General features: G+C 40.2%; 1 protein-coding gene across 3 annotated transcripts in view; it reads right to left on the minus strand.

Annotated features, from left to right (window-relative positions):
• CHD7 (chromodomain helicase DNA binding protein 7) overlaps positions 1–26,155 on the minus strand; it is a 185,641-nt gene that overhangs the window by 108,219 nt on the left and 51,267 nt on the right. For all 3 annotated transcript variants that reach the window (XM_038390351.2, XM_038390352.2, XM_043507817.1), the window contains one exon: positions 10,246–12,093. In XM_038390351.2, the coding sequence (XP_038246279.1) occupies positions 10,246–11,919 (1,674 nt within the window). In that variant the 5' untranslated portion in view covers positions 11,920–12,093. The remainder of the gene's footprint in view (positions 1–10,245; positions 12,094–26,155) is intronic.

The following is a 26,155-nucleotide window of genomic DNA, read 5'->3' on the forward strand; positions in this document are numbered from 1 at the left end:
CTTTTCCTTTGCACCAATTTTCCATTATTTTACATTTAATTCATCTGCTGATCATTCAGATATTCAGATGTGCATTGAAATATCAGATTTATCTTTAGAAAACAATTTTTAAATTGTGAAAAAAAGACTTTAAAAAGAAAGATTTAAATACATGCCAAAGTACAATACAGTTGCCATTTTTCCATGGCTAGAATATGCCAAGAGATCTGATCTGAAACGACAACTTAAATACCAAAAGAATACCAAATAAATTATATTTAAAAATCCTAAATGTATTTGTCTGCATAACCATTAATAAAAAAACCCTTTTTTAATTCACTGTTCTGGAAACTGTATCTGAAGACTCTTTGCCCAACTATTCCAGGGGAAAAAAAATTCCAGGTCAGCTTTTTCAACTGCCCACATTCAACTCATTAACCTCTAAGAACAAGTCAGGTGACTCTACAGTCTACCAAATCAACATGCCGTTGTGGACTTGTATTTTTATGCTAATACTGCAAACTGGCTTCAGCCAGCCTCATGAACAGATAATTTAATGGCACAAATTACTTTCCTCCAGTTAACTTATGTCACCTGATGTGGCAAAATGCTCCTGACAATGTTTCTCACCAAAGTCATTTGTATCTCCTTAACTCCATTTTTTTAACTAAAACCTTTTTGCCCAAGGGCATATACACTCAAGAGCTAGTCTCTAATCTCTTATTTAAAAGAATGTATATAGTCCCTTTGTTTTCTTGGGAACCAGGGGGAGGAGAAATGGAGGAAGAAGAGGGTAATCTTTACATCCAGAGTTAAATCCAAAGATGCTCTCAGCAGTAAAAAATGCAAACAATTCTCTTAGAGGCCATACATTTTTATTAATTATTCATAAACATATTAGAGTTTTGTAGTTTGCACTTTGAATTTGCTCTGCAAAATATAAAAGAAAATAATTGGCACTAAAATGTTACACCCTTAGAATGAGAGAGATGGAATGCAGACAAGCTCACTGTTGGAGCATTTCCATAATAATAAATAGAAGACAGCTAGTCAGTATAACTTAAGAATAGATCTGAAATATCTTCCTTGACCTTAACTGAAAAGGGTTTAAACAGACTCATAATTGTTCAGCTTCTTGAAAGAAAAATACAGATACATTTTAATAAAGTTCTATCCCTCATACAAATGAAAGAGACAAAAGCTTGGCAAAACAAATTACCACTACCCCATACTTTTTTCTGTACTATCCTCCCTCCCAACTGCTACCGATTTTCTTCTTTACTTTTCAGTTCTGGTAGAATAATCTTCATCCAGTGCTGCTAATATTGGGATGGCTTGTAGTTTCTTGCAAGTGATACTGCCATGGCAGTCAGCAGTGGTTACTGCTTGAAAGTTTTCATTTTACTCTGACATATTGAAGAACTCTGCAGCCAGCCAAAGAGAGGGTATGATATGTATGCATGTTTTGGCCATCATTGGCTCCCAACAAAATAAGCAGCTGTCTTGGATGGAGAAAAACACCAATTTTTCCACGGTCATCCTCTCCACTGAAACTGGCTAAGAGTTTTTTGGACTGCCAGAATTTGCACCCTCTCTGTTGGCTCCAGGCCTAAAAGATGCCTCAAACAGATTAAGATTTTCAGCAGCAAACACTGTTTTATGCTGTCTGAGATGGCAGAGCAGTGCACTTCCAGAAGATCTGTCAACAACAGCAACATTGTATGAGAAAGATTACTTTATTTTTAATACAAAAAGTTAAGACATTCCTTTTTATAAAAAGTTTAATGAAAAAGAAGCCAAACACATGCTGGATGAGAAAAGTTAAAAACTAGTCTCTGCTTAAAATTCAATATTTAATAGTAACAAAAGACTGACTTGTTTGCAGTGTTGTAGCCACAGTGGTCCTAGGATATAAGACACACAAGGCGGGTGAGGTAATTTATTGGACCAGCTTATATTGCTGGAGGTGACAAGCTTTCGAGCTTCACAACCTTCTCTCAAAAGCTTGTCCCCTGCAGCCACAGAAATTGGACCAAGAAAGGGTATTATCTCACCCACCTTGACAAGTCAGGCCTTTGAGAGAGACAATTTCATGGTATCAGTATTTTGTTTAGCCATATAGTATTAATGTAGGTTTGGTAGCCAAACGCAAAGATAACTGGCAGTACAAGTTAGAGATCATTAAAAAAACAGGATTTGGTCACTTTTCTTGCTACAACCCCACCCATTTTGTATGCAAATTAAGCCAATTGGAGGGTGAAATGTTCACCCTTTCAGCATGCAAAGTACACCAATTTATTCACACTTTCTGATGTGAAGCGTACTGCATCATTAAGCTGCCTCTGAATTTGGCAACTAGAATCTAGGCTATTCAGATTTTTAAAAAGGTAATCTTCTTAATTCATACCTTTTCAGAGAAACAATTAGGACTGAAGAAAGAAAAGGAGGACTTGTGGCACCTTAGAGACTAACAAATTTATTTGAGCACAAGCTTTCATTGGCTACAGCTCACTTCAATCGGATGCATGCGGTGGAAAATGACAGGCTCAGTCCCAAGAATCTTGAAAAACAAATGGACCTGGTCACAAGAGTTACCCTGGTAAGGATCTACTGAATGGTCCCCCCCTTTGTTCTCTCACACCCCTCAATCCAGTAGGTCAGGCAATGTCTCACTACTTTGCCAGTTGCAATGTTGCATTCACTGGTAAACTGGCAAATTTTAATCAATAGGGCACCATGAATGTGTTCAGTACCACACACCAACGAGGAGCATTGGCTCAGCACTTCTCAGAAACTCCATTTCAGCAAGGAATCAAGAACCTCACTTGGTATCCCCTTTCCACAGCAATGTTACAGTGCACCTATTGCAGTGCTCCTCATTTTACTTTCCGGACATTATTGGAAAAAAGCTTCCATGTCCCATTATTTAATTATTCCTATATTTAACTACAGTAGTGCAGATTACTTAGTGCTTGTGAAATATGCAAGCACTTGAGACTGAAGACTTCAACTTATGCATAGCTAACTGAAAAATTTCTGTATTGTGCTTCCCTCAGTATGTCTGAATCCTGACTGGAAAGAGTCTCTGTGCCTATTCTATTTTTGGCATCTTTGCCATGTCTGCCAACAGGGGTGCTAATTACAGTGTGATCCTCGTGATGAACACCAGTCTACAAGGAACCAAACTGAAACCTACAACTCACTCCTAACAGGCCAAACAGTAAAGGGTGCCACTTTCTACTGATCTGGGCTAGATATCAGCTGGTGACCTAGAATTGTAAAGATCCTTATCCCATTACTAATCCCCAGCCATCTAGTCCCTGTGACTTCCAGCCAGCATATATATGTTGTTGGCATTTTCTAAGCAACATGAGGTAGGGTGTGCAGAATTCTGTATATTTTAACTTCGTTCCCAATTTATAGATAGGGAAAAGAATGTTTACTTTCCTTCCAGGATGCCTGTACATACAAAACAATTACTCATTTAACCATGATCATTATAGGTGATTATAGCCCAAGGTGGGACTAGCTTGGAACCACTGAGAAACAATTACTAAAATGGCCTCCGCTGGTGTAAAAAGTTATGCAGCGATTTTCATTTTTCTGAGTAAGTTATTTTTGTGTTTTAGTTTTATATAAAAATTACAGAATCATAATTTAGGGCTGGAAGGAACCCTGAGAAGTCATCAAGTCCAGCCCCCTATGCTGAGGCAGGAACAAGTAAACCTAGACCGTCCCTGACAGTATTTGTCTGATCGGTTCTTAAAAACCTCTAATGATGGGGATTTCACAACTTCCATTGACAGCCAATTCTAGAGTTTAGCTACCCTTATAATTAGAAAGTTTTTCCTAATATTTAACCTAAATTTTCCTGGCTGCAGATTAAGCCCATTTTTATTTCTTATCCTGCCTTCAGTTCACACGGAGAACAATTGACCACAGTCCTCTTTACAACAGCCCTTAACATATTTGCAGACTTATCAGATTCCCTTTCAAAATTCTCCTCAAGACTACCCATATCCAGGATTTTTTAAAAAACTTTTCCTCATGGGTCACATTTTCTAAACCTTTTATCATTTTTGTTGCTCTCTTCTGGACTCTCTCCAATTTGTCCACACATCTCCTAAAATGTGGCACCCAGAATTGCGCACAGTAGTCCAGCTAAGACCTCCTCCATGGCAAGTAGAAAAGGACAATTATCTCCCCCATCTTACATACAACACAACTATTAACACACTCCAGAATGGTATTAGCCCTTTTTTACAAATGCATTACATTGTTGATATAGATTCAATTTGTGATCCACTAGAACCCTTAGATCCTTTTCTGCAATAGCATCACCTAGCCAGTTATTCCCCATTTTCTAGTTGCCATTTGATTTTTCCTTCCTAAGTGAAGTATTATGCACTTATCTTTACTGAATTTCATCTTATTTAATTCGTACCAATTCTCCAATTTGTCAAGGCCCTTTTGAAATCTAATCCTATCCTCAAGAGTGTTTGTAACCCCTCTCAGCTTGGTATCTGCAAATTTTATAAGCATACTCTTCACTCCATTATCTAAAGTCATTAATGAAAATATTGACCAGTACCAGACCCCGGACTTACCTTCATGGGACCTCACAGATATGCCCTCTCAGTTTGACAGCAACCCATTGAAGTACGGTCCTTCAAACAGTTGTACACCCACCTTATAGTGAATTCATCGAGACCACATTTCCCTACTTTGCTCATGAAAACATCATATGGAACTGTGCCAAAAGTCTAACTAAAATCAAGTTATATTACATCTACTGCTTCCCCCCATCCACTAGGCCAATAACCCCATCAAAGAAGGAAATTATGTGGGTTTGGCATTTCTTGACAAATCTATGCTGGCTATCCTTATCCTATTATCCTCCAGGATCTTACAAATTGATTAATAATTTGTTCTGAAATCTTTCTAGATATCTACGTTAGGCTGACCAGTCTGTAGTTTCTTAGGTCTTCTTTGTTCCCCTTTTTAAGGGCAGGTACTATGTCTGCCCTTCTTCTGTCCTCTGGGACATCATCTGTCCTCCAGGAGCTCTTAAAGAGATAATTGCTAAGGGTTCCAAGATTGCTCCAGCGAGTTCCTTAAGCACCGTAGGATGAATTTCATCAGGCCCTGCTTACTTGAATACATCTAACTTATCTAAATATTCTTTATTGTGTTCTTTCCCTGTTTTGGTTTATGTTCCTTCCTCCTTGTTAATATTAATTGCATTAATTATCTGATCACCCTTTGCCCTTTTAGTGAAGACTGACACAAAACAAGCATTAAGTACCTCAGCCTCCTCTATGTCATTACTTAGCAGCACTCCTTCCTCGCTAAGTAAATGAGCTACATTTTCTTTTGTCTTTCTCTTAATATATTTAAAGAGCCTCGTCTTATTCCCTTTTATGCTCCTTGCTAGGTGTACCTCATTTTGTGCCTTAAGCCAAGTCTACACACACAGCAGTGCAGCTGCACCAATACAGCTGTGCTGCTGCAGTACATCTGGTGAAGACACTGCCATTGGCATTAAAAAAAACTACCCCTAAGAGCGGCATAAGCTATGTCAGGGGCAGAAGCTCTCCTGCTGACTAAGCACTGTGCACACTAGCACTTATATCAGTGTAACTTATGTCACTCAGGGGGTTGAATATTCAAACCCCTGAGCAACGAAGTTTTGCCGATATAGATACTAGTGTAAATATAGCCTTAATCTTTCTGATTTCGTCCCTACATGCTTGCACTACATGCTTTTGTACTTCTCCTTAGCAATCTGTCCATGTTTCCACTTTTGGTAGAATTCCTTTTTGATTATCTGGTCATTAAAGCGCTCCTAATGGAGCGGCACTGGCCTCTTACTATTCTTCCTAGATTTCCTTTGCTTTGGGATAGTTTGCTGTTATGGGTTTAATACTGTCCCATGGAACCTTATCTACCAGTTCTCTAAGTTTGTTAGTTTTTTTTTTTTTTAAAGTTCATTGTTCTTATTCTGCAGCTCTTGCTCCTTCCTTTCTTTAGAACCATGAAATCTATCATTTCAAGATCTTTCATGCAAAATGTTTTCCACCTTCAAATGTGCTACTAATTCCTCCTGACTGTTAGAATCAAGTCTAAAGTGACTGTCCCCCTGGTTACTTCCTTCACTTTCTGAAACAAGAAGTTGTCACCAATGCATTCCATGAACTTATTGTAAATTTTGTTTTGCCATATTTCTTTTCTAAACAGATGTCTGGATAGTTAAAGTCCCCCATATTACTAGCAATGCTTGTGTTTTGGATATTTCTGCAACTTGTTCTAGAAATGCCTCATCCACCTTCTTTTCCTGATTTGATGGCCTGTTGTAAACCCCTGCCATGACATCACCCCTATTTTTTTTTCTTACCCCTTTTATATCTACCTAGAGACTTTCAACTAATCTGCCTCATTTCCTTCTGGACCTCAAAACAAGTGTATATATTCTTGATGTATGATGCAACACCTCCTTCCTGTACTTACTGAACACCCTATATCCCTCTATACCGATATTCTAGTCATGAGATTTATCCTACCAACCTGTGATACCAAGTGAGTGATAATTTGGCCTATGGTCTTACACTTCTCATTTAATACAAAGTGACTTGAAAGAACCATGCTTTTCATGAATTTCAGTCTCTCACCAACTCAAATGAAGAAAGCAGAGAGACCATAAGGCATCTGATGAACATTCTGCAAACAAATTCTGTACCACTGGTTTCTAGGTTACAAAAGCACAGCAGTGAGGATTCAACACTATTGTAACCTTCAAAGGCAAGTGTTCACTAAAATGGGCACTTCATGTTCAAGTCGTATAGCTTTTATGGGGGAAGGGATACCGAAGTGTTTACATCAAGTATTAGGCAGGTGAGACACAGCAAGTCAAGTTGCATACTGTATCACACAACCTTGCAGCATTACTTAGTGTGATTTAATCCATTTAACATAATTGCCCATTAGGAAATGGTTTTTCTATTTTAATTTGGTCAAACAAGAGGAATCTAGATTTTCCATTGAAGGAGTAACATCTCTAGCCACAAAACACTTGATTTATACTTTATGATCAAGACTGGTTTCATTCTAATATTTTAGTCAATTACTCTATCACCATTCACTTTTTTCCATTTATATCTATGAGTTCAGGATCTCTAATGAGCTATCTAAGCTTTTATTTATTTAGCACACAAATTGTTTTTATTTTATATTTCACCACAATACTCATTTAAAAAATTAATAAGTGTTAGAAGTACATTTGCAAAGATTTTTCACTGAAGTGGTAGACAGAACTTTCTACATCAGGGGTGAACAAACATTTTGGCACAAGGGCCACATCTGGGAATAGAAATTGTATGGCGGGCCATGAATACTAACAAAATTGGGCTTGGGGTGCGGGGGGGGGGGGGATGAAGGCTTTGGTTGGGAGTGAGGGTTCTGGGGTGGGGATGAAGGCTTTGGTTGGGAGTGAGGGTTCAGGGGTGGGGCCAGAAATGAGTTCAGGGTGCAGGAGGGGACTCCACGCTTGAGGGTAGGGTGCAAGGGCTCCGGCTGGGGGGTGCAGGCTCTGGAGTGGGGCTTGGGATGAGGAGTTTGGGGTGTAGGAGGGTGCTCTGTGCTGGGACTGAGGGGTTCGGAGAGTGGGAGAGGGATCAGGGCTGGGGCACAAGGGGAGGCTTAGGGGTGCAGGCTCCAGGCAGCACTTACTTCAAGCAGCTCCCGGAAGCAGCAACATGTCCCTTCTCCGGCTCCTAAGCAGAGGCATGGCCAGGCAGCTCTTCACACTGCCACTTCTGCAGGCACCACCCCTGCAGCTCCCATTGGCCACGGTTCCCGGCCAATGGGAGCTGCAGGGGCAGCACTGAGTGTGGGGGCAGCATGCAAAGTGGAGCCCCCTAACTGCTGCTATGCATAGGAGCTGGAGGGGAGCCATGCCCCTGCTTTCGGGAGCCACGTGAAGTGGCCCCCAACCCTGCATCCCGGCTGGAGCGCCAGAGTGGGGACAAGTCCCAGGTCCTGCTCCCCAGTGGGAGTTCAAGGGCCGGATTAAAACGGGTGGCACGCTGAATGCGGCCTGCAGGCCATAGTTTGCCCACCCCGTTCTACATTAAAGACAATATTTCTTCCAAACCCTCTAATGCTGCAAAATGTGAGACTGCTGAAAATTTTATTGAAGCTCTACCAAATGCAACACTGAGTGAAACCCTGGTGTAAATTTACAGTGCTATATATATATATTTTAATAAGTAATATTTATTTCGGGGAATTTAAGTAATGAAAGCCTTTTGGGGATTAGGGCCCATCCCCACTACCATTTTGTGACAGATCTTCACCTGAGCTTCATTTCACCTGTTTTTTGCCCAGCCTACGTCAGTTCTTATTTCTTCGTGCATCTGTCTCGAAGAATGTTTTTGCACTTTTGCTTTCCATTTTTGATTCCTGATTTTTCCTCCCTGCTGCTCTGACGTTCTCATCCTTTTTTCTTCATCTGTAACCCTGTCTTCACCTTATGATGTTCTCACCTCCTTTCTGTCCTACAGCACCCCTTCTCCTCCTTGTATCTATCGCTTTCTCCAACCTGTCTTCCTCTTTTTCTAGATCCCTACCCATTCTAACACAAACACTTGGTTTTGCTCTCCTTTTTGTCTTCCCCTTTCCTTAGGATACTGTTGGCAAGATGAATGTATTTCCAGGAACAATTCTGCCAACTAGCAAATGGATAATTCTCTGGGCATTCTGGTGAACTTTAAATTAAATTAAAGTCTCCTTATAAAAGTGAGGAGAAAAAATGCAAATAATCCATGCAAAATTCTCTAGAATGCATACAGCCTGCACAAGGCTCCTTCAACCCACTAGCTGATTTGAAAAAAAAAAAAGTCACCCCTCTCAACTGCATTTTGTACCCCTGCTCCCACAAAGCCTCTCCTCTTATTCCCACATGGCTTCCATCTCTTGATTTCCACCCATTACTTCACCTATCCTATGGCTTGACCCATATTTCCTCAGGATTTCATTTTGTCCAGCAAGCGCAGAAGCCTCTCCCACCTGCCGAGTCATCATCTCTCGTCCACCCCCCACCAGCTGCCTCTCTCCACCCATGCATCTGATTCCCAGATCCATCACATGCTGTGCTGAGCAGCTAACAGAAGCAGCCGGCAGGCAGCAGTCAAGGGGGCTGCTGAGCAGCTGCTTTCCATGCAGGGCTGGGACAACTGCTCATATGATTTATTAGACTTATTGTATCAGACCTTATGACTGCATTCCAACAATTGTCTCCAAATATTTATGGGTACTGCTACTTGGGATTGATTTCTGATATGATGGATTGAAAAATGGAACACACACTACTGTGGTGTGTCTGCCACCTATACATACAACAAAAAGCTTGTGTCTGATTGAGCATATCAGTCGAGATATAGTGATGGCAAACTTGAAAAAGACTAGAGATCTGATTTGATCAAGAACAAGAAGAGTACAGATGCTTAGTCAAACCTGCTAAGTTAGGCTTGAAAAAGCTCTCAAGAGTTCCAGTACTTCCAGCTTCTGAGTGGGAAACACTGTCACAGCAGTGACATTTTAAGTGGAAGCAGGAAGTTCAGAGACTCAGTAAAACCAAAGTTGTGTGTACATGTGTGACTCATTCAAGCCTTAAGAGATTTGGTTTTAGGCTAAGATTCACATCTGCTCTTATTTTATCTAAACCATGTTGCCCACCTCTCATTATCAGGTGCATTATTTAGTGCTGGAAAGTTTCATATGAAAAGATTGTGGAACTTTTCCTTGAAGAACTTTCAACTCTATTGTAAATTAGAACATTTCTAATCCGCATCCTAAGCCTAAATTTACTTTAATCAAGATGTAGATCTATATTAACACGGGTTTCACTCTGCAAGTTTGCAAATGCTTAAGTGTTGGTTTAGTGATATTGTGAAAATTTAGCCACAAACTTTCAGCTTTTTCTCAAAAGATTCACCACAATAATAAAATAATTGTTGCATTCAAGATAAGTTTGATGTTGCTTCACATTTAAACATACTACAGTGTAAACCTGTAAAAACCATCACAAGACCATAGACAAAGAATGACATTCCGATAGCTTGCTACTCAGTAAAACTAAGTAAAACAGGAAAGACAACCACCAGTACACATAATAATCAAGGCAGAACAATGGTTTCAGAGCAGTAAACCTGTATCCCAGGGTCTGGTATATAAATCAAAAACATTCTCTCTCAGCTGGATGTAACTTACCTGAAGGACAGGCACTTTTTGTGGTGTATTCTGTGGTGACTGGTGAAGCTGTGCCCAAGGCTGGTGGTGGGGATGTGGTGGCGGTGGTGAAGACTGATGATGTATCCCTGGATGAGGTGGCATGGGAGGACAAGTTGGCATTTGCTGTTGAAAAGACTGCTGTTGGCTGGGATGCTGTTGGCCAGATATCAGTCGTTCTTGTATTGCTTGTGGATCTGAAAGGCCAACACCTGGACAACCATTTGGTCTCATGTGCCCACCCATCTCCCGTGGAGTTGAAGACATACCCATAAATGAACGAGACTGTTGCATGTTTCGGGGGCCCATATTCCTCTGTCCAATTCCCATGGCACCAGGGGGCTGGTGTGACGGTTGAGGATGGGGTATATTTGGATAACTACCAACTTCCATTGGTATTCCAGCACTACCAGGCCTAACCTGTGGAGGAGGGGTACCTGCTGGATTACTCATTGCTTTCATAGGTGACATGGGAGGTGGAGAGGCATAAGTTCCCTGAGGCTGTGAAGGGTGCATAGTTTGTGTGTTCATTTGGTTGAGTGAGCCACTAGGGTGAATGGGCTGCTGGTGCATTAGTCCTTGACTGCTGTTTGATGGAAATCCTACAGCATTTGTGTATCTTGGTACAGATTGATTCATTGGAGTGTTATTTGTAAGGCCTAAATTCTGATTTATCCCTGTATTGTTAACTAATCCCTGATTTAGGTTACTGTAAGGATATCGAGAATACTGCCCTGAGTTGTTTATAGTAGGTGAGGGTACTGTCTGGCTCCGAGAACTAAAATTAAGTGTTTGTGGCCTAACAGCACCCTGCTGTGGAGGATTAGGGGAGAATCTGGGACTGTGGGCTACTGATTCTCCATGGAGCGCAGTGGGGGGATGGTGGTGAAATTGTTGGACTGAGTGTCGCAAAGAAGGTGTCATGCTGGGATTCTGTTGGGGCACATGAGACAAGTGGCCAGGTCCTGAGGTGGCAATGAAAGGATTTCCCTGATTAAGGCCTTCTTGACCTTGAGAAAACTGATTCATCCTCTGCGGTTGTGGTTGACCATGCTGTTGCATTGAAAAATCACCACGAGCCATGTAGTTTCCCATCTGCTGCATGTGCTGAGAATGGCCCTGCCCAGGGGGTCCTGACGGTGTCTGTGGTGGCTGCGCCGGTTGCTGCTGCTGCTGGTATGGTGCTCTTATTTGGTCGGGCACCTGAACAGCCCGTGGTCCCCACATGGAGCCACTGTCTACAAAGGGTTGCCCGTGCCTTTCATTCTGCATATTAGGATAGACTCCCATCTGACCACCAGTGCCACTGCCATGAGGAACCTGAGGAACTGGAGGGTTGTGATACTGTGAGTGAGGAGATGCTATACCATTCCCAGGAGCATTACTCATCATTCTGTTAGGCTGATCCATCAGATGTATTTTTTGCTGTTCATATTGATTATAGTGATCAAAGTGGGTCAACTTTGCTTGGTTTTGACTGGTGGGAGGATGATGAAGAGAAGACTGTAAGGAGGGGAATCCTTGATCAATGGGCATTTGCTGCCCCATAGGATTTACTGTATTTTCAGGATATCCACATTCTCCAAGACTTTCCAGCCCTTCACTGAAAATATTCCCATCTTCTCCAAACAGACTCATCATTCCTGGATCTGCCATCTTTTTTCAGCACACAGCTCCTCAGAGCTACAAGTAGAAAGCTAGTCTGTGCTTCACCTCACTGAGGTGTTTGTCCTCAAAGCCTTTAATCCTCAACTAATCTCCTTCATGTCATTCCATATTTCCTTAATTCTTTCGGACCACGTAGTGTCAGCCAAAGTCTGGTTACCGATCCTAGAAAAAAAAAAAAAAGGAAAAACAAAATTGGAAACAAATAATAAAAAATAGTCATACAATATCATAACACCCTGACTGTGTCAGATGACACTAGATTGTTTCAGACTCTGAAGTGTATTTTTTAAATCTATTTCACTTTAAGAAAAACTCATTAGCTTCTATCAGAAGCTTTATTATGATAGGGCGCCAGAGAGCAAGCAAAACACTAACCTTAACCTTAAATTAATCCATTCACTACACTTCCTAGTGTTCCATTCTTGGATGGAACAGAACAAAAGAACACAACATGCAGCAGCAGCAGCTGCCACAGCAGGCAGGCAGATGTATGAATATAGCCAAGCAGCCCATCTGCTGAACTAAAGCCCTGAAAATGCTCTAGTTACCAACAGCATGTCCTTAACCTTATTCCCCTGAGCAGTGTAATCAGATGAGCAGGCAGCAGCATCAAGGGCTATGATAAGCTAAAGTTAGTTAAATGGACAACAGGATTGTGCAAACACCAGTAGCGACTCTTAAAAACTTAAAAATGTACAACTGTACATTTATATAAAAATTAAGGTTATTTTGCACACATGCACAACACGTGATATAGGTCACAAATGGCTAATTTGCTAAATTAAAAATTGAACTATACAATATTGTTTCTCTCATAGCAAAACTATGCAGTTATTAGCTTCAAAACTGAAATGAAAATGAAAAGTTTTCTTTCTGCAAGAGGGCAGATTTCTAAATGCCATGTTCAAACTAATACCCATGGCTCCAAACCTACTGCAGATCAAATCCATGCCAGAATTTGTCTGTGAATAGAAGAAGTTCAATCACTGGAGTTCACTATTCACCTTCAGGCAAACTCATTACTAATGACATAATACCCATTTGTGACTACATACTAAAATGCTTCAGAGGAAGACACAATCTGCTTTGTATAAAGGTGGTATTCCTCCTGAAAACAAAACTCCAACTACAAAGAACTGGTCATAGCTATAGTATTTTATTCATTTAAATACTTATGTCAGGAAATTATTACTGTTTGCAGTATTGTTGTAGCCGTGTTGGTCCCTGGATATGAGAAACACAAGGTGTGTATCATAATATCTTTTATTGAACCAACTTCCCTTGGTGAAAGAGAAACTTTGGAACTACAGAATTCTTCCTCAGGCCCAGACCTGAAGAAGAAATCTGTAGTTCAAAAACTTGTCTCTCTCGGTTAAGACAGCACATGATGTTCAGTTAAAAACTTTACATTTGTAGTGACAGGTTACTTTCCAAACGGAATAGTTCCAAGAAAGTTCTAGCTTTTTCCACACAAGACTAAACTAAGTTTAGGATAGAGTGAATGACATTTTCTTAAAAGTCATTTGCAAGTGGGATTATGTTCTTGTGTTTATTAAAAAGTTAGTTTGATATCTGTAGTATGCAAGGTCCTGGAAAAAATTTTGAAGGAGAAATTAGTTAAGGACATTGAAGTCAATGGTAAATGGGACAAAATACAACATGGTTTTACAAAAGGTAGATCGTGCCAAACCAACCTAATCTCCTTTTTTGAAAAAGTAACAGATTTTTTAGATAAAGGAAATGCAGTGGATCTAATTTACCTAGATTTCAGTAAGGCATTTGATACCGTGCCACATGGGGAATTATTAGTTAAATTGGAGAAGATGGGGATCAATATGAACATCAAAAGGTGGATAAGGAATTGGTTAAAGGGGAGACTGCAACGGGTCCTACTGAAAGGCGAACTGTCAGGTTGGAGGGAGGTTACCAGTGGAGTTCCTCAGGGATCGGTTTTGGGACCAATCTTATTTAATCTTTTTATTACTGACCTTGGCACAAAAAGTGGGAGTGTGCTAATAAAGTTTGCAGATGATACAAAGCTGGGAGGTATTGCCAATTCGGAGAAGGATCGGGATATTATACAGGAGGATCTGGATGACCTTGTAAACTGGAGTAATAGTAATAGGATGAAATTTAATAGTGAGAAGTGTAAGGTTATGCATTTAGGGATTAATAACAAGAATTTTAGCTATAAGTTGGGGACGCATCAATTAGAAATAACGGAAGAGGAGAAGGACCTTGGAGTATTGGTTGATCATAGGATGGACTATGAGCTGCCAATGTGATATGACTGTGAAAAAAGCTAATGCGGTTTTGGGATGCATCAGGAGAGGCATTTCTAGTAGGGATAAGGAGGTTTTAGTACCGTTATACAAGGCACTGGTGAGACCTCACCTAGAATACTGTGTGCAATTCTGGTCTCCCATGTTTAAAAAGGATGAATTCAAACTGGAGCAGGTACAGAGAAGGGCTACTAGGATGATCCGAGGAATGGAAAACTTGTCTTATGAAAGGAGACTTAAGGAGCTTGGCTTGTTTAGCCTAACTAAAAGAAGGTTGAGGGGAGATATGATTGCTCTCTATAAATATATCAGAGGGATAAATACAGGAGAGGGAGAGGAATTATTTCAGCTCAGCACCAATGTGGACACAAGAACAAATGGGTATAAACTGGCCACCAGGAAGTTTAGACTTGAAATCAGACAAAGGTTTTTAACCATCAGAGGAGTGAAGTTTTGGAATAGCCTTCCAAGGGAAGCAGTGGGGGCAAAAGATCTATCTGGTTTTAAGATTCTACTCGATAAGTTTATGGAGGAGATGGTATGATGGGATAATGGGATTTTGGTAAGTAATTGATCTTTAAATATTCAGGGTAAATAGGCCAAATCCCCTGAGATGGGATATTAGATGAATGGGATCTGAGTTACTATAGAAAATTCTTTCCTGGGTATCTGGCTGGTGAATCTTGCCCATATGCTCAGGGTTTAGCTGATTGCCATATTTGGGGTCGGGAAGGAATTTTCCTCCAGGGCAGATTGGAGAGGCCCTGGAGGTTTTTCGCCTTCCTCTGTAGTATGGGGCATGGTTGACTTGAGGGAGGCTTCTCTGCTCCTTGAAGTATTTGAACCATGATTTAAGGACTTCAATAGCTCAGACATGGGTGAGGTTTTTCATGGGAGTGGGTGGGTGAGATTCTGTGGCCTGCGCTGTGCAGGAGGTCGGACTAGATGATCAGAATGGTCCCTTCTGACCTTAGTATCTATGAATCTATGAAAAAAAAAAAGAGGACCTAAACAAAATCTAATTTAAAACTATTTTTTTATATTAGAAAATCAGATTCTGTGATCTATGGCTGTAGGACATCTCAACATGGTAAGGGCTTGTCCACATGGCAATTGGAACTAAATAATTAACTCCACTGTAACTCACATTGTAAACTATTATTTCAGTACAATTCTGTTTGAAAACACTTATTTCTGAGTTATCAAAAGAGTTATTGTTTAAAACTTTGTTTTTAATACCTATGTAATGTACTAGCCAACATCTTGGAGAAAGGCCATCTTTTTGAAGTTTCAACCACCATTCCTTCAATTAGAGGTGTGAGCTAACATGATACATTCTGTATCCTCCAGCAAAACCAAGAGAGATATTTCAAAGGGGAAAAATATCAATAGATTTTTGGCTGTTCGTTTATTTAACCACTTTCCAGAGAGCTCTATACAGAAAGAAATACAAGCTCCCCTTCCTGTTTTTAAAAAATATCCATTGACCACCACCTTTAAAACCAATAAGGTCTAGATCATTTAAGATAAATTTCTTGTCTCAAATATCCTTAGAAGTATAAACTCATTAAAATATCAGTTACAAAGGACGTAATTTTAGAGGTGTTTAAATATTTAAGTATTAACACTAAACTTCAAGTCAGAAAAATCAAACATATCAATGGTAAGGCCGGTTTCACTCATGCAATCTTATGGCACAAAGCTGCCATAATCTAGGCTAAACTGTTACTGTGAACTTTCTTTGCATAGAGCAGTGGTTCTTAACCCACGGCCCACTTACAGCCCAATCAGCACACAGCTGCAGCCCATGTGACATCCTCAGGGCCATACAGGTAGAATATATATGGTGTGGGTGTGGCCCACAATGGTAAATAGGTTGAGAACCACTGGCATAGAGGAATCCCTCCAGTGTCTTAGGGCCACTTCAGCAGCTCCTACATTACCACTCCACCTGGCAGTGGATGTAATACATATAGCAGCTAGGGTACCCCTCTACATAGTCAGCCTCCAGCCATCAGAAAAGCCTCTTTGCCAAGTTGTTGACTAGCTCCTGGAATTCCAGGGGAGTCTAAAAGGTGACTTACAGTCACAATAGCTTCCTACCCCGCATCTTCTCTTGCATGGAACACTGCTTGGGCAAACCACAGAATCTGGCTCAAGTTGCCCAATCACCTAACTGTTTAATTATGTAGCATAATATACAAGTCAAAATTTGTTCACTGATACACCTTATAAACAATTATGCCTTAAAAAAAAAAGTGGGAGAAAAAAAAAATAAAATAAAATAAAAAAAGTCCCTTGCTGCCAATGAATAGGCTTTGGGATTCAGTAACTGAAATCTACAAGTAACGATTCTCACTCTGCTAATGACTATTTTGTACCTTTCACAGAAATGTCAATTTGAGGTTAAATGAAAATAGAGGCCATGACTGGAGAAATGTAAACAAAAAAAAAGTGTTATGGCCTTTCCAATCCAGTTTCTCCAGAAACTAGGTTCAAATGCATGAAAGATTAAACTGTTATATTTGAATGTTTAGTTTATTTTCCATGTGCTGACAGGCTTCCAAGGAAACTCCAGTGGGAGCCACTAGTAGCAGAGTCAATTTCAGATGGTGGTGGTCAGTGCCTGCTAGTATTTCCATGGAAACTGATGAAAATAAGGTAATAGGTTTTGTTTAACAATTCACTTTATTTCTGCCCATTTGACCCCAATTTCTGCAGAAAGACTGGAAAGGCTGCACTGAAGAGCTGGTAGTCTGTAGTTCAGGGGTGGGCAAACTACGGCCCGCGGGCCGGATCTGGTCCCTCAGGGCTTTGGATCCGGCCCTCAGGATTACCACCCCTGTGGCCTCGCAGACCCCGTGCCGCTCCCGGAAGTGGGCGGCACCACATCCCTGCGCCCCTGGGGGAGCAGGGGAAGAGGGCTCTGTGCACTGCCCTGGCCTGCAAGTACCCATTGGCCGGGAAGCTTCGGGGGAGGTACCCACAGGCAAGGGCAGTGCGTGGAGCCCTTTGCCCCTCCTCCCCCAGGGGCCGCAGGGACATGGTGCCGGCCGCTTCCCAAAGCGGAGCGGCACGAGGCCGGGGCCGGCAGGCAGGAAGCCTGCTCTGGCCCTGGTGTGCGTCGCTGCCACCCTGGAGCCACTCCAGGTAAGCAGCACCGGGACAGAGCCCGAACCCCACCTGCACCCTAACCCCCTGCCCTAAGCCCCCTGCCGCACCATGAACCCCTGCTCTGAGCCCCCGCTGCACCATTCCTGTACCCTGCCCCCAACTCCCTGCCCTAAGCCTCCTGCCTGCACCACAACCTCTTGCCACACCCCACAACCCTGCTGCACCCCAAACCCCTGCCCTGAGCCCCCTCCTGCACTGATCCCCCTCCCGCACTGTGCATCCCCTCCTGGACCCCAACCCCCTTCCCTGAGCCCCCCCTGTACACCTCTCACCCTGCCTCTGCCCCAACCCCTTGCCCTGGGCCCCTTCTTGCACACCGCACCCCCCCCCCCCCACACACACTCCCTCCGACACCCCAACCGCCTGCCCCAGCCCTACAATTCCCCACCCAGATGTGGCCCTCGGGCCAAAAAGTTTGCCCACCCCTGCTGTAGTTGAACTAAGTTACACTTACTTAGACTACAGGCTTTCTGACAGAAGCTAGAGGCTAGGACCACTGTGGATTTTCAGGTATGTAGTACTTCTAACCAATAAACTTAAGATGCAGTGTACAGAAACTTGTTTCTTTGGCTACATTACTGACATCTTTGATTACTAGAAGTGAAAATACAATTTACTTCAGAGTAGCAGCCGTGTTAGTCTGTATTCGCAAAAAGAAAAGGAGTACTTGTGGCACCTTAGAGATTAAATTTTATTTGAGCATAAGCTGAGCTGTAGCTCACGAAAGCTTATGCTCAAATAAATTTGTTAGTCTCTAAGGTGCCACAAGTACTCCTTTTCTTTTTACAATTTACTTGTTACTATTTATGCTTTTTGCTTATGTTCTGCATTTCTCATCTTGCACAATGAAAAGAGTTTCTCTCTTTCAGGTTGTTAGTGCTCCAATGCTTGGGATTCAAAGAATGAATGAAAATATTTGTTTAGAGACAAATGTGTGCATTAGTTTCAATTTCAGGAACATTTCTTCTAGCCCTATTTAAGGGGGTTTTATATTTAAATTTGGTATCAAATATAAGTGGATTGTGGCCATTTAAATGGGAAGCAATAATTTAAATGTCCTTACCCTCTTTTTAAAAAAAAAAAAAAAAGGATAACTTAGAAAACCACAATCAAGAAATTTGGTTATCCCAGATATCTGTACTTCTGTCAGGAAGATAGATCTTCTATGAAATATTCATATCTCAGGAGTTTAAGGAACAATATACAAAGTGTGTAGTTACCAAAAAAGCTATTACAATGTATAATTATGATGATCAGCCGGAGAAAAATCAAATCAAAACGCATACATTAACTTTGAAATTGTCATTTCCTAAGTAGGGTGTCTTACCAAAAATAAATAGATAAATAAATAAATAAATAAAATAAATAAATAAAAATACATGTAATCTTAGTTGTGTTTAGGTCTTAATTTCAAATAAAACAGTTTCAAATATGAAACAGATTCTGAAGATCCCATATTTGGTAGAGCAAAGAGCTTAAGTGAGCAAGTTCATCAGCTCAGTAGAGCAAACAACTTGCTCTACTAAAATGTTATGCCTTTAACAGTGCCTAATGATCAGTACAAAGTGTATTCAACAAACAGTAGCTTGTTGGCGAAGATTAACATTTAAGCATTCGACTTGGCTATTAAAAAAAGTAGTAGTAAGGACTATGGAAGTGGTGTGAAAAGTTCTCGGCATTATAAAAAGTTCAGTGTTTGTGTGTACTGCATCCTCATCACTACATTAATTTCCAAAATGTCTTAAAATTGAGAGTTCTGTTTCCATAGAACAGACAAACAGGCTAGCCCATCTTTCTCTTGAGAAGGTATAAATAAGTTTGGGCATGAGAGAGATTTATGGTCTTTAATAAAGGGATGCTTTGAGCACCTTTGACGATCAGGCTAACAGGGTTGTTTGCATTTAAGAAATAAAACCATATTAATGCAATGTTAAGATTGCATAGCTAAAGTAATGGAAATTAAAAATCCAAAAACAATGTTAAGGTAGCCTCCAAAGGAAAATAAAATTAATCTATGCATTTTTTTAAAAAAAACTTTCACATATAAATAAGGCCTGATCTTTTATTTATTTTTCTGCTGGGGGAGAGAAAAGGTTTTTCCTTCCCCCCCCACCCATTACAGAAATATTAGCAATATATACTCATCTCTGTTTTTCTGGAGTACCATGGAAATGGAGGTGAGAGCTTTTGAAGCCCTCAGTTAAAGGAACAGATTTGCTGACAGTATGCGGACACTGCAGTTCAACCCGAGTCAGGAGACTCTGCCTGCAGAGCTGTAAAATTATGGTGTAGCCGTTAAGACTCAGGCTGAACATTCACAAACATCTTAACTGTTTGTCTGGCATTTGAATTAAATCATTGCAAACAAAAATCTTTATGCAGTCCTACTACAAAATTCTCTCCTCTCAGATTTTAACTGTTATTTGTGACATCAGAATCTTACTTGTTCTCCAGAGCTGAATTTCTAATTGAAAAGAGCCATTATTATTACACCATTCAGCCAGTCTTTATACATCTTAGAGAATAAAAAGATTTGTTTTTCTTGGTGGCAGATTATCCTTTAAATTGGTTGAACTGTATATCCTAAATGTTGCAGGGTATATACATTTTACAACTCTGTACTACAGTATATGCATTAACACAAGCAGAAAAAATATGTCCAATGAAAATGAGAATTTAAGCTTCCAAGAGCAACAAAGTCAACAATACATGATTGGGTTTTAACTGTGCAGCCGGTACACAGTATTAATGAACTATTTGAAAAATAACTTATTCAGTCTATGAATGAGATTGATTTGAAAGTGTCACTCTCCCAAGGCAATGACATAATGAGAAGGCTAGCCCAAGCCACCACAAAGATGTCCCTAGATTTTGTCTCAGAGCTCCATCTGGCTAGTAGGGGTTCAAAAATTTTAAAAATTGTCATATTTGAATTGGTGTCAAACAGCTTTCTCCATCTTCTCCCAATCCCCAATGGGTATTTAAAATCTTTTCCCCTCCAGTCTATCCCCCTCATGATAGAGAAGAAAAGAACTCCACTGTAATATAAAATGGGGTTATTTATTTAGGTCACTGAACACAGATTATTCTTCCTGGAGTGCTAACTCCTAGCCTAGACACAGATTGTGCTACCTAGTATTCCCATAAAAGAGATCCCTGAATTTTAGCCCAGGTAGGGATAGATGGGAGTGGTGACTACACTACACTGAACAGATTCCAAATAGCTCAGCACCCTCGTTGAGAGAAAATGGTCAACTAAGGAATTTACAACAGATGTTGAACACTGAACCTTTCTACACCAACAGGATAGTAGTTTTCAACAATAGCTGAGTGAGTTGTGGGGCTGGCGAGGTGTGGACAAAAACACTCCATGTCAAACAAGCTAAAATTTTCTAGCACAGGCAGTCTTCCTGTTACAAAATGTCCAAGCATCAACTTGTTTCTGCTTGAGCCAGTCAGAAAGAAGATGCTTTTTAACATCAAAGAGGGTGGAATTTCTTTAGGATTTTATAAAATTCAGATATCCACTGCGTATGCTTGGAAGTGATATTCTCACATTAAGGAAATGTGCTAATCTTAATGAGGACTATGTTCTGTTTCAAACATCAACCATTTGTACCACAAAAAAGTATTTAAAAGCATAATTTCAGAAAGTAGTAAATTTTCTTCTCTCTCCTACAACTCAAAAACAGCAGAAAGGATTTTGAGACTTTCCAAGAGACTAAGCATAGGAAAATTCTGCCCAAAAAGCAGATGTTTCACAGGTTTAGAAGCATGGGAAAATGGAAGTAGTGTTAACAGAAACCTTTTGTTGTCTTCACTAAACCACAGGTGACCAATGTCTTCTATAATTCCCCTTAACCTGGCATTACTGTTAATCCTTCTGGTCCTCAGGGATTTCTCTACAAGCCCATGAATGGTGCACTGCTGCCAATTTAGTCATTTTCCAATCCCCCTCCTATAAATTCTAACACCCCCACTAATTTCAATTCCTGGAGAAAACTCTGTCTGTAAGAGCCTATGCATGCAGTCTTGTTTACATTGCCTAAAGGTATCACTGTTGGTTATTTCCTCCACCTTCAAAATAGGTTTATTGCTTAGCAACCCCATATGCCTCAATAGGCTCCACTTAGTATTTTAAGGCCTAACTGACTTAGAAGCTTAAGTCCCCTTTTCAAAAGTGACTTAGACACTTAGGAGTCTGAGTCTCATCGACTTGCACTGAAACTTAAGGTTCACCTACACTCTGAGTAATTGAGTATGTCTACAATGCAAAGAAAAACCCATAGCTGATCCATGCCAGCCAACTCAGGCTATAGGACTGTTTCATTGCTGTGGAGATGTTCAGGCTCTGGCACCCACCCACCCCACACAGTCCTAGAGCCTGGGCTCCAGCCTACACAGCAATGAAACAGCCCCACAGCTGGAGTCCTGCAAACCCGAGTCAGCAGGCATGGGTCAGCTGCGGGTTTTTCTTTACTTGTAGAGGTGCACTGGCGTGCCACACAAACTCACTATGTGGCCAATGCTACAGTGCAGTGAAAATCCTGGAGCGAGGCTTAGGCTAAGTCTACACTAGCACTTTTGTTGGCAAAATTTTTGTCAGTCGGAGGGGTGTGAAAAAACACATATCCCTGATCGCCAAAAGTGCCAGTGTGGACAGCACTATGTTGGCAGGAGACGCTCTCCTGCTGACATAGCTATCACCACTCATTGGGAGTGCTTTAATTATGCCGGCAGTAGAGTTCTCTCCTATGGGCATGCAGCAGCTATATGGGAGACCTTATAGTGGGACAGTTGCAGCTGTGCCGCTTTAAGGTCTATGATGTAGTCATACCCTAAGGCTATATCTACACTGCCCACGTTACAGCACGACCGGAGCAGCACTGTGACATGGGCAGTGTAGCCACGCTTTATCGCTGCGGGAGAGCTCTCCCGGCAATTAAAAAACACCCTGAACAAGTGGTGGTACCTTTCTCGCCAGAAGCTTTTCAGCGCTAAAATTTGTGTCGTTCCAGAGGGTGTTTTTTCACACCCCTGAATGACTAACATTTTAGCACTGAAAGTGGCAGTATAGACAGCTTCAGTGTCTACAGTTTAAGTACTCAGAGCAAAAATTATTTTTTTATACATTTCAGTGCAATTAGTTCTTCACTAAAAAGAGCCATTCTTTTATTTTTAAATAGGATACCTGAGTGGCAAATCAGTCAATTGTCTTAACACACTGAAATCTCATGTTAATCTTCACTGAGAAAGAATCCTATCTCCCTTCCCTCAGACACCTTGCAAAAGTAAAAATATGTATACTAAATGGTTCATTGCAAAATACTAAGGCTAGGCTATATACATAACTCTCTTAGATTTCTTGCATAAAAAAAACTTGTTTTCATGTAATATTAGGCAGGAGTCAGATTGTTCTTTATTACATCAATTACCTTGGCACAGAACTTGCTTTTACAGAGGTAACTGAGGGCACAAGAGTTTTCAGAATATCTGGCAGCTTCTTGCTGTCAAGCAGCTGATGCGAGAATGACCAGCTAGTAGTTCAGTCAGTGCCACACATTTGGAAACAATATCCTACGTCATTCAAATTCATGGAATCTTTGATACAAAGCTACAATAGTAGCACCATATGCAGAATACTGCTATGATGCAAATACATTGAGGGCTTCCCAGTACAGAATGTCCAAGCTATGGTCCTAACATGCGACTCTGCCAGTTTTAAATGGACAGTTATGACAAAATAGGAAATCAGGCATGGTCTTTTCTTCCCAGTCTAGAAAGAAACCAGAACCACTAGAATTTCTAGCCATCTATTACCACTACAAATTTGGGATGTTAAGTGGTGCAGCATTGAAAACATAACACTACTTCTAAGTTTAAGTATATTTAACTATATTTAAACACAACATACTTACATATTTTAGGGTAAAAACACTACAGTTTCAGTGTGATTTAGTCTGATCTTAAATTGCCTTGTTTGGTCATATGACCATACCTTACCCCCTACAGAAGTTCAAAACAAAAAGGGAAGGAGAAGGTTTGTCTAAAAATACTTCAAGATAAGGGGAAAACAAGCAAGATAATTTTCAAATATTTCAGGAATTATTTTCAAAATATGATAGGAATATTTGAAAAATTTGAAAAAAAATTTTGAAAGGAAGTAATGAAATTTTTGCATATAATTGTGTAATACATTCTTTCAAGCCTTATATAAATTAAAGGCCAAGTATACTCACTAAATCAAGAAAACTTTGACAGCACAATTCTTGTTAATAATCCCTAGTATAATTCACTAATTTCAGTACACAAAAAAAGATGGCGTAAGATTGGGAGGGAGAGAGTCAAAAGGGAAGAGTTATATTGTTGCCAACAGCTATCAAAAGATCTCCTAGTAATTACATTCTCCCATAAAGCTGACACTAAACCAATGGAGGATTCAAGAGGTGGGGCCAATGGCGACATGCTGAGGCGCTGAAAAAACACCAAGCACAACTGATTACTCTCGTTAAGGGCCATGCTTTTTGTATACTTATTGCAGTTGTCACTGATTAACTAACTGATCTGGCAATTTCCTACATTCTTTTGCATTTAAAAAGGATCTGAGAGGCTGAAAGTCATCCCCTTTCATATTCTAGGAGAAGTTTAAGATTGCACCCTGTCCTGATCATGTTATGGAGGGGCCTCTGTTCAAACAAGCTCCTCTTATGCACACTACCAACATTCTTTTTTCCAAGCTCTGAAGGGCTGCAGCTGAATCTCTCTGCAAGAGCACAGCATATGTGATTGGGAGGGAAACATATCCATCATGAATAAACTTGAGCACAAAGACAGGCTGAGTGTCACAGGATACAAAAGGGTAGAGGTCACAACAGTAAGCTGGAGGGATTGCGCAGGGCTGCGGCTGTTAATGCATGGCTGCTTCATTCATTTTTTGGCATGCAAAACAAACGTTAGGCAAGAGCGTTTCAAGTTTAAAACATATCCTATGAAGGAAACATCCTAAACATGAACTAAAAAATAAATGACAAAATGCTGAAGCCTATAAAATATCAGAGATAGAGAGGACACAATAGAACATTTAAGCTATAAAAGAACAGCAAAAACTAAACCAAATTGTTGAAAACAGCTTTCAGGAATTTTACAATTCTAAATTTTCCATGATTTTTTTTAAACATTTGATTACTACTAGAGTACAATTATTTCTTTTAGGATCCTGGACAGGAAGCTTATCAGTTTCTTAAAGATTTAAACACTCCTGAAATGCCTATTACTGGCTATAGCATTCTGACCATTTTAAGGAAGCCAAAACTTGTTATTTACCTTATCTGCTATATAAGGCTAATACAATCTTGTTTCATTTAGAGTTTATGAAGCCTGAGAAATCACTTGATGAAATTACAGTCTAATACCACCTCACATGGTATATTTTTCCCCATATATTCTGTTACTTCAATTTATGACTTCTGTAGTTGAAAATTATTTTCCTGTACATGTGTTCTTCATAAATACTGGCCGATTACAGTCAGCATTTGTACAGGAACCACATATCCCCACTCCTTTTTGAGAAGATAAAGACACCTCATACATTACAACTGAAAAGCCAGCTTGAGTTTTCATGGGACTCAGAGCACACATTTTATTTGTGTGAAATAAAACGTTAGCTCTTCACTTCTGCTACTTACATGTAGGGAGATTACTTATATTGCTTCTGGCATTTAGGTTTTTATTCACTTTTCAGAGTTGGGCAAAAGTTCTTGGCAGCAATAAACTTAACATTTGTCTTGCAACTTATGTAATATCGATATTTACAAAGCATATTAAGAAATGTAATAAGTAATTGATCTTACAATAAAATGTGAACTATTTAACAGGTTACAAAATGATCGTGTATGATAATCATGTAATGAACCACAGTAATTATTTCAAAATGCATCAAACGTAAATGTGATCTGCCACTTTGCAGCTCTGCTATACCCTCCAGGTACTAGGTCTTATATTAAAATAAATGGCCTCACAGGTTTTAATCTATGATCTTGGAGGGAAAACCATGTAAAGAATTGTTAAGTCTTTGCCCAGACATCCTGTCCATTTTTAAATAGTAAGTTTAAGTGTAAATCACCATCTAAACACTAAGGGTATTGTAAAGAAAAGATTTGCTTTAAAAAAAAACATTTAATGCAAGCAATGCATTCTCGGCTACCAGTTGATGCCATGGGCAGATATTGGTGGCTACTCACTCCACTTATTGAGATGGTGATCAGTCAGAGTCAAAAAATCCTAAATTAATGTGGATTCCTAGGCTGATACAGAGAAACATATGAATACAATTCTGCAAAAAGAAAAATAATCTGTAATATTCCTTATGCCAGGCTAGGACTGAAAACTAATAAGCAATCCAAACTGAGTTGTAATAAAACTAAGAAATTACAGCATGCAGGTCTCTTTTGGTCAAATCTGGCATCATTTAGCTTATAATAAGGGGTAAATGAAATGATTCCTTTCCAAGTCCACTGCTTTACCCATTTCTTAGCCTGAATTCTGCTTTCAAAGGTCCAGGAAGCAGCCAAGAGTCCAAGAGGAACACCACAAACTGAGCAACTAAAAATTTACTTCTTAACTTAGGGTTCACAAACACAAGAGGAAATTAAAGTATTGCAAAGTTAGAGGCAGGAAGATCCTATTTAGCTTCGCAATACCACAAGAAGTTTCAGGCTTTCAAAGACTGTCCTGTGTAAATAAAATTAAGGTTTGTCTAGGATGTAGTA

This window comes from Dermochelys coriacea, chromosome 2, assembly GCF_009764565.3.
Source record: "Dermochelys coriacea isolate rDerCor1 chromosome 2, rDerCor1.pri.v4, whole genome shotgun sequence".
NCBI classification, from domain to species: domain Eukaryota; kingdom Metazoa; phylum Chordata; order Testudines; family Dermochelyidae; genus Dermochelys; species Dermochelys coriacea.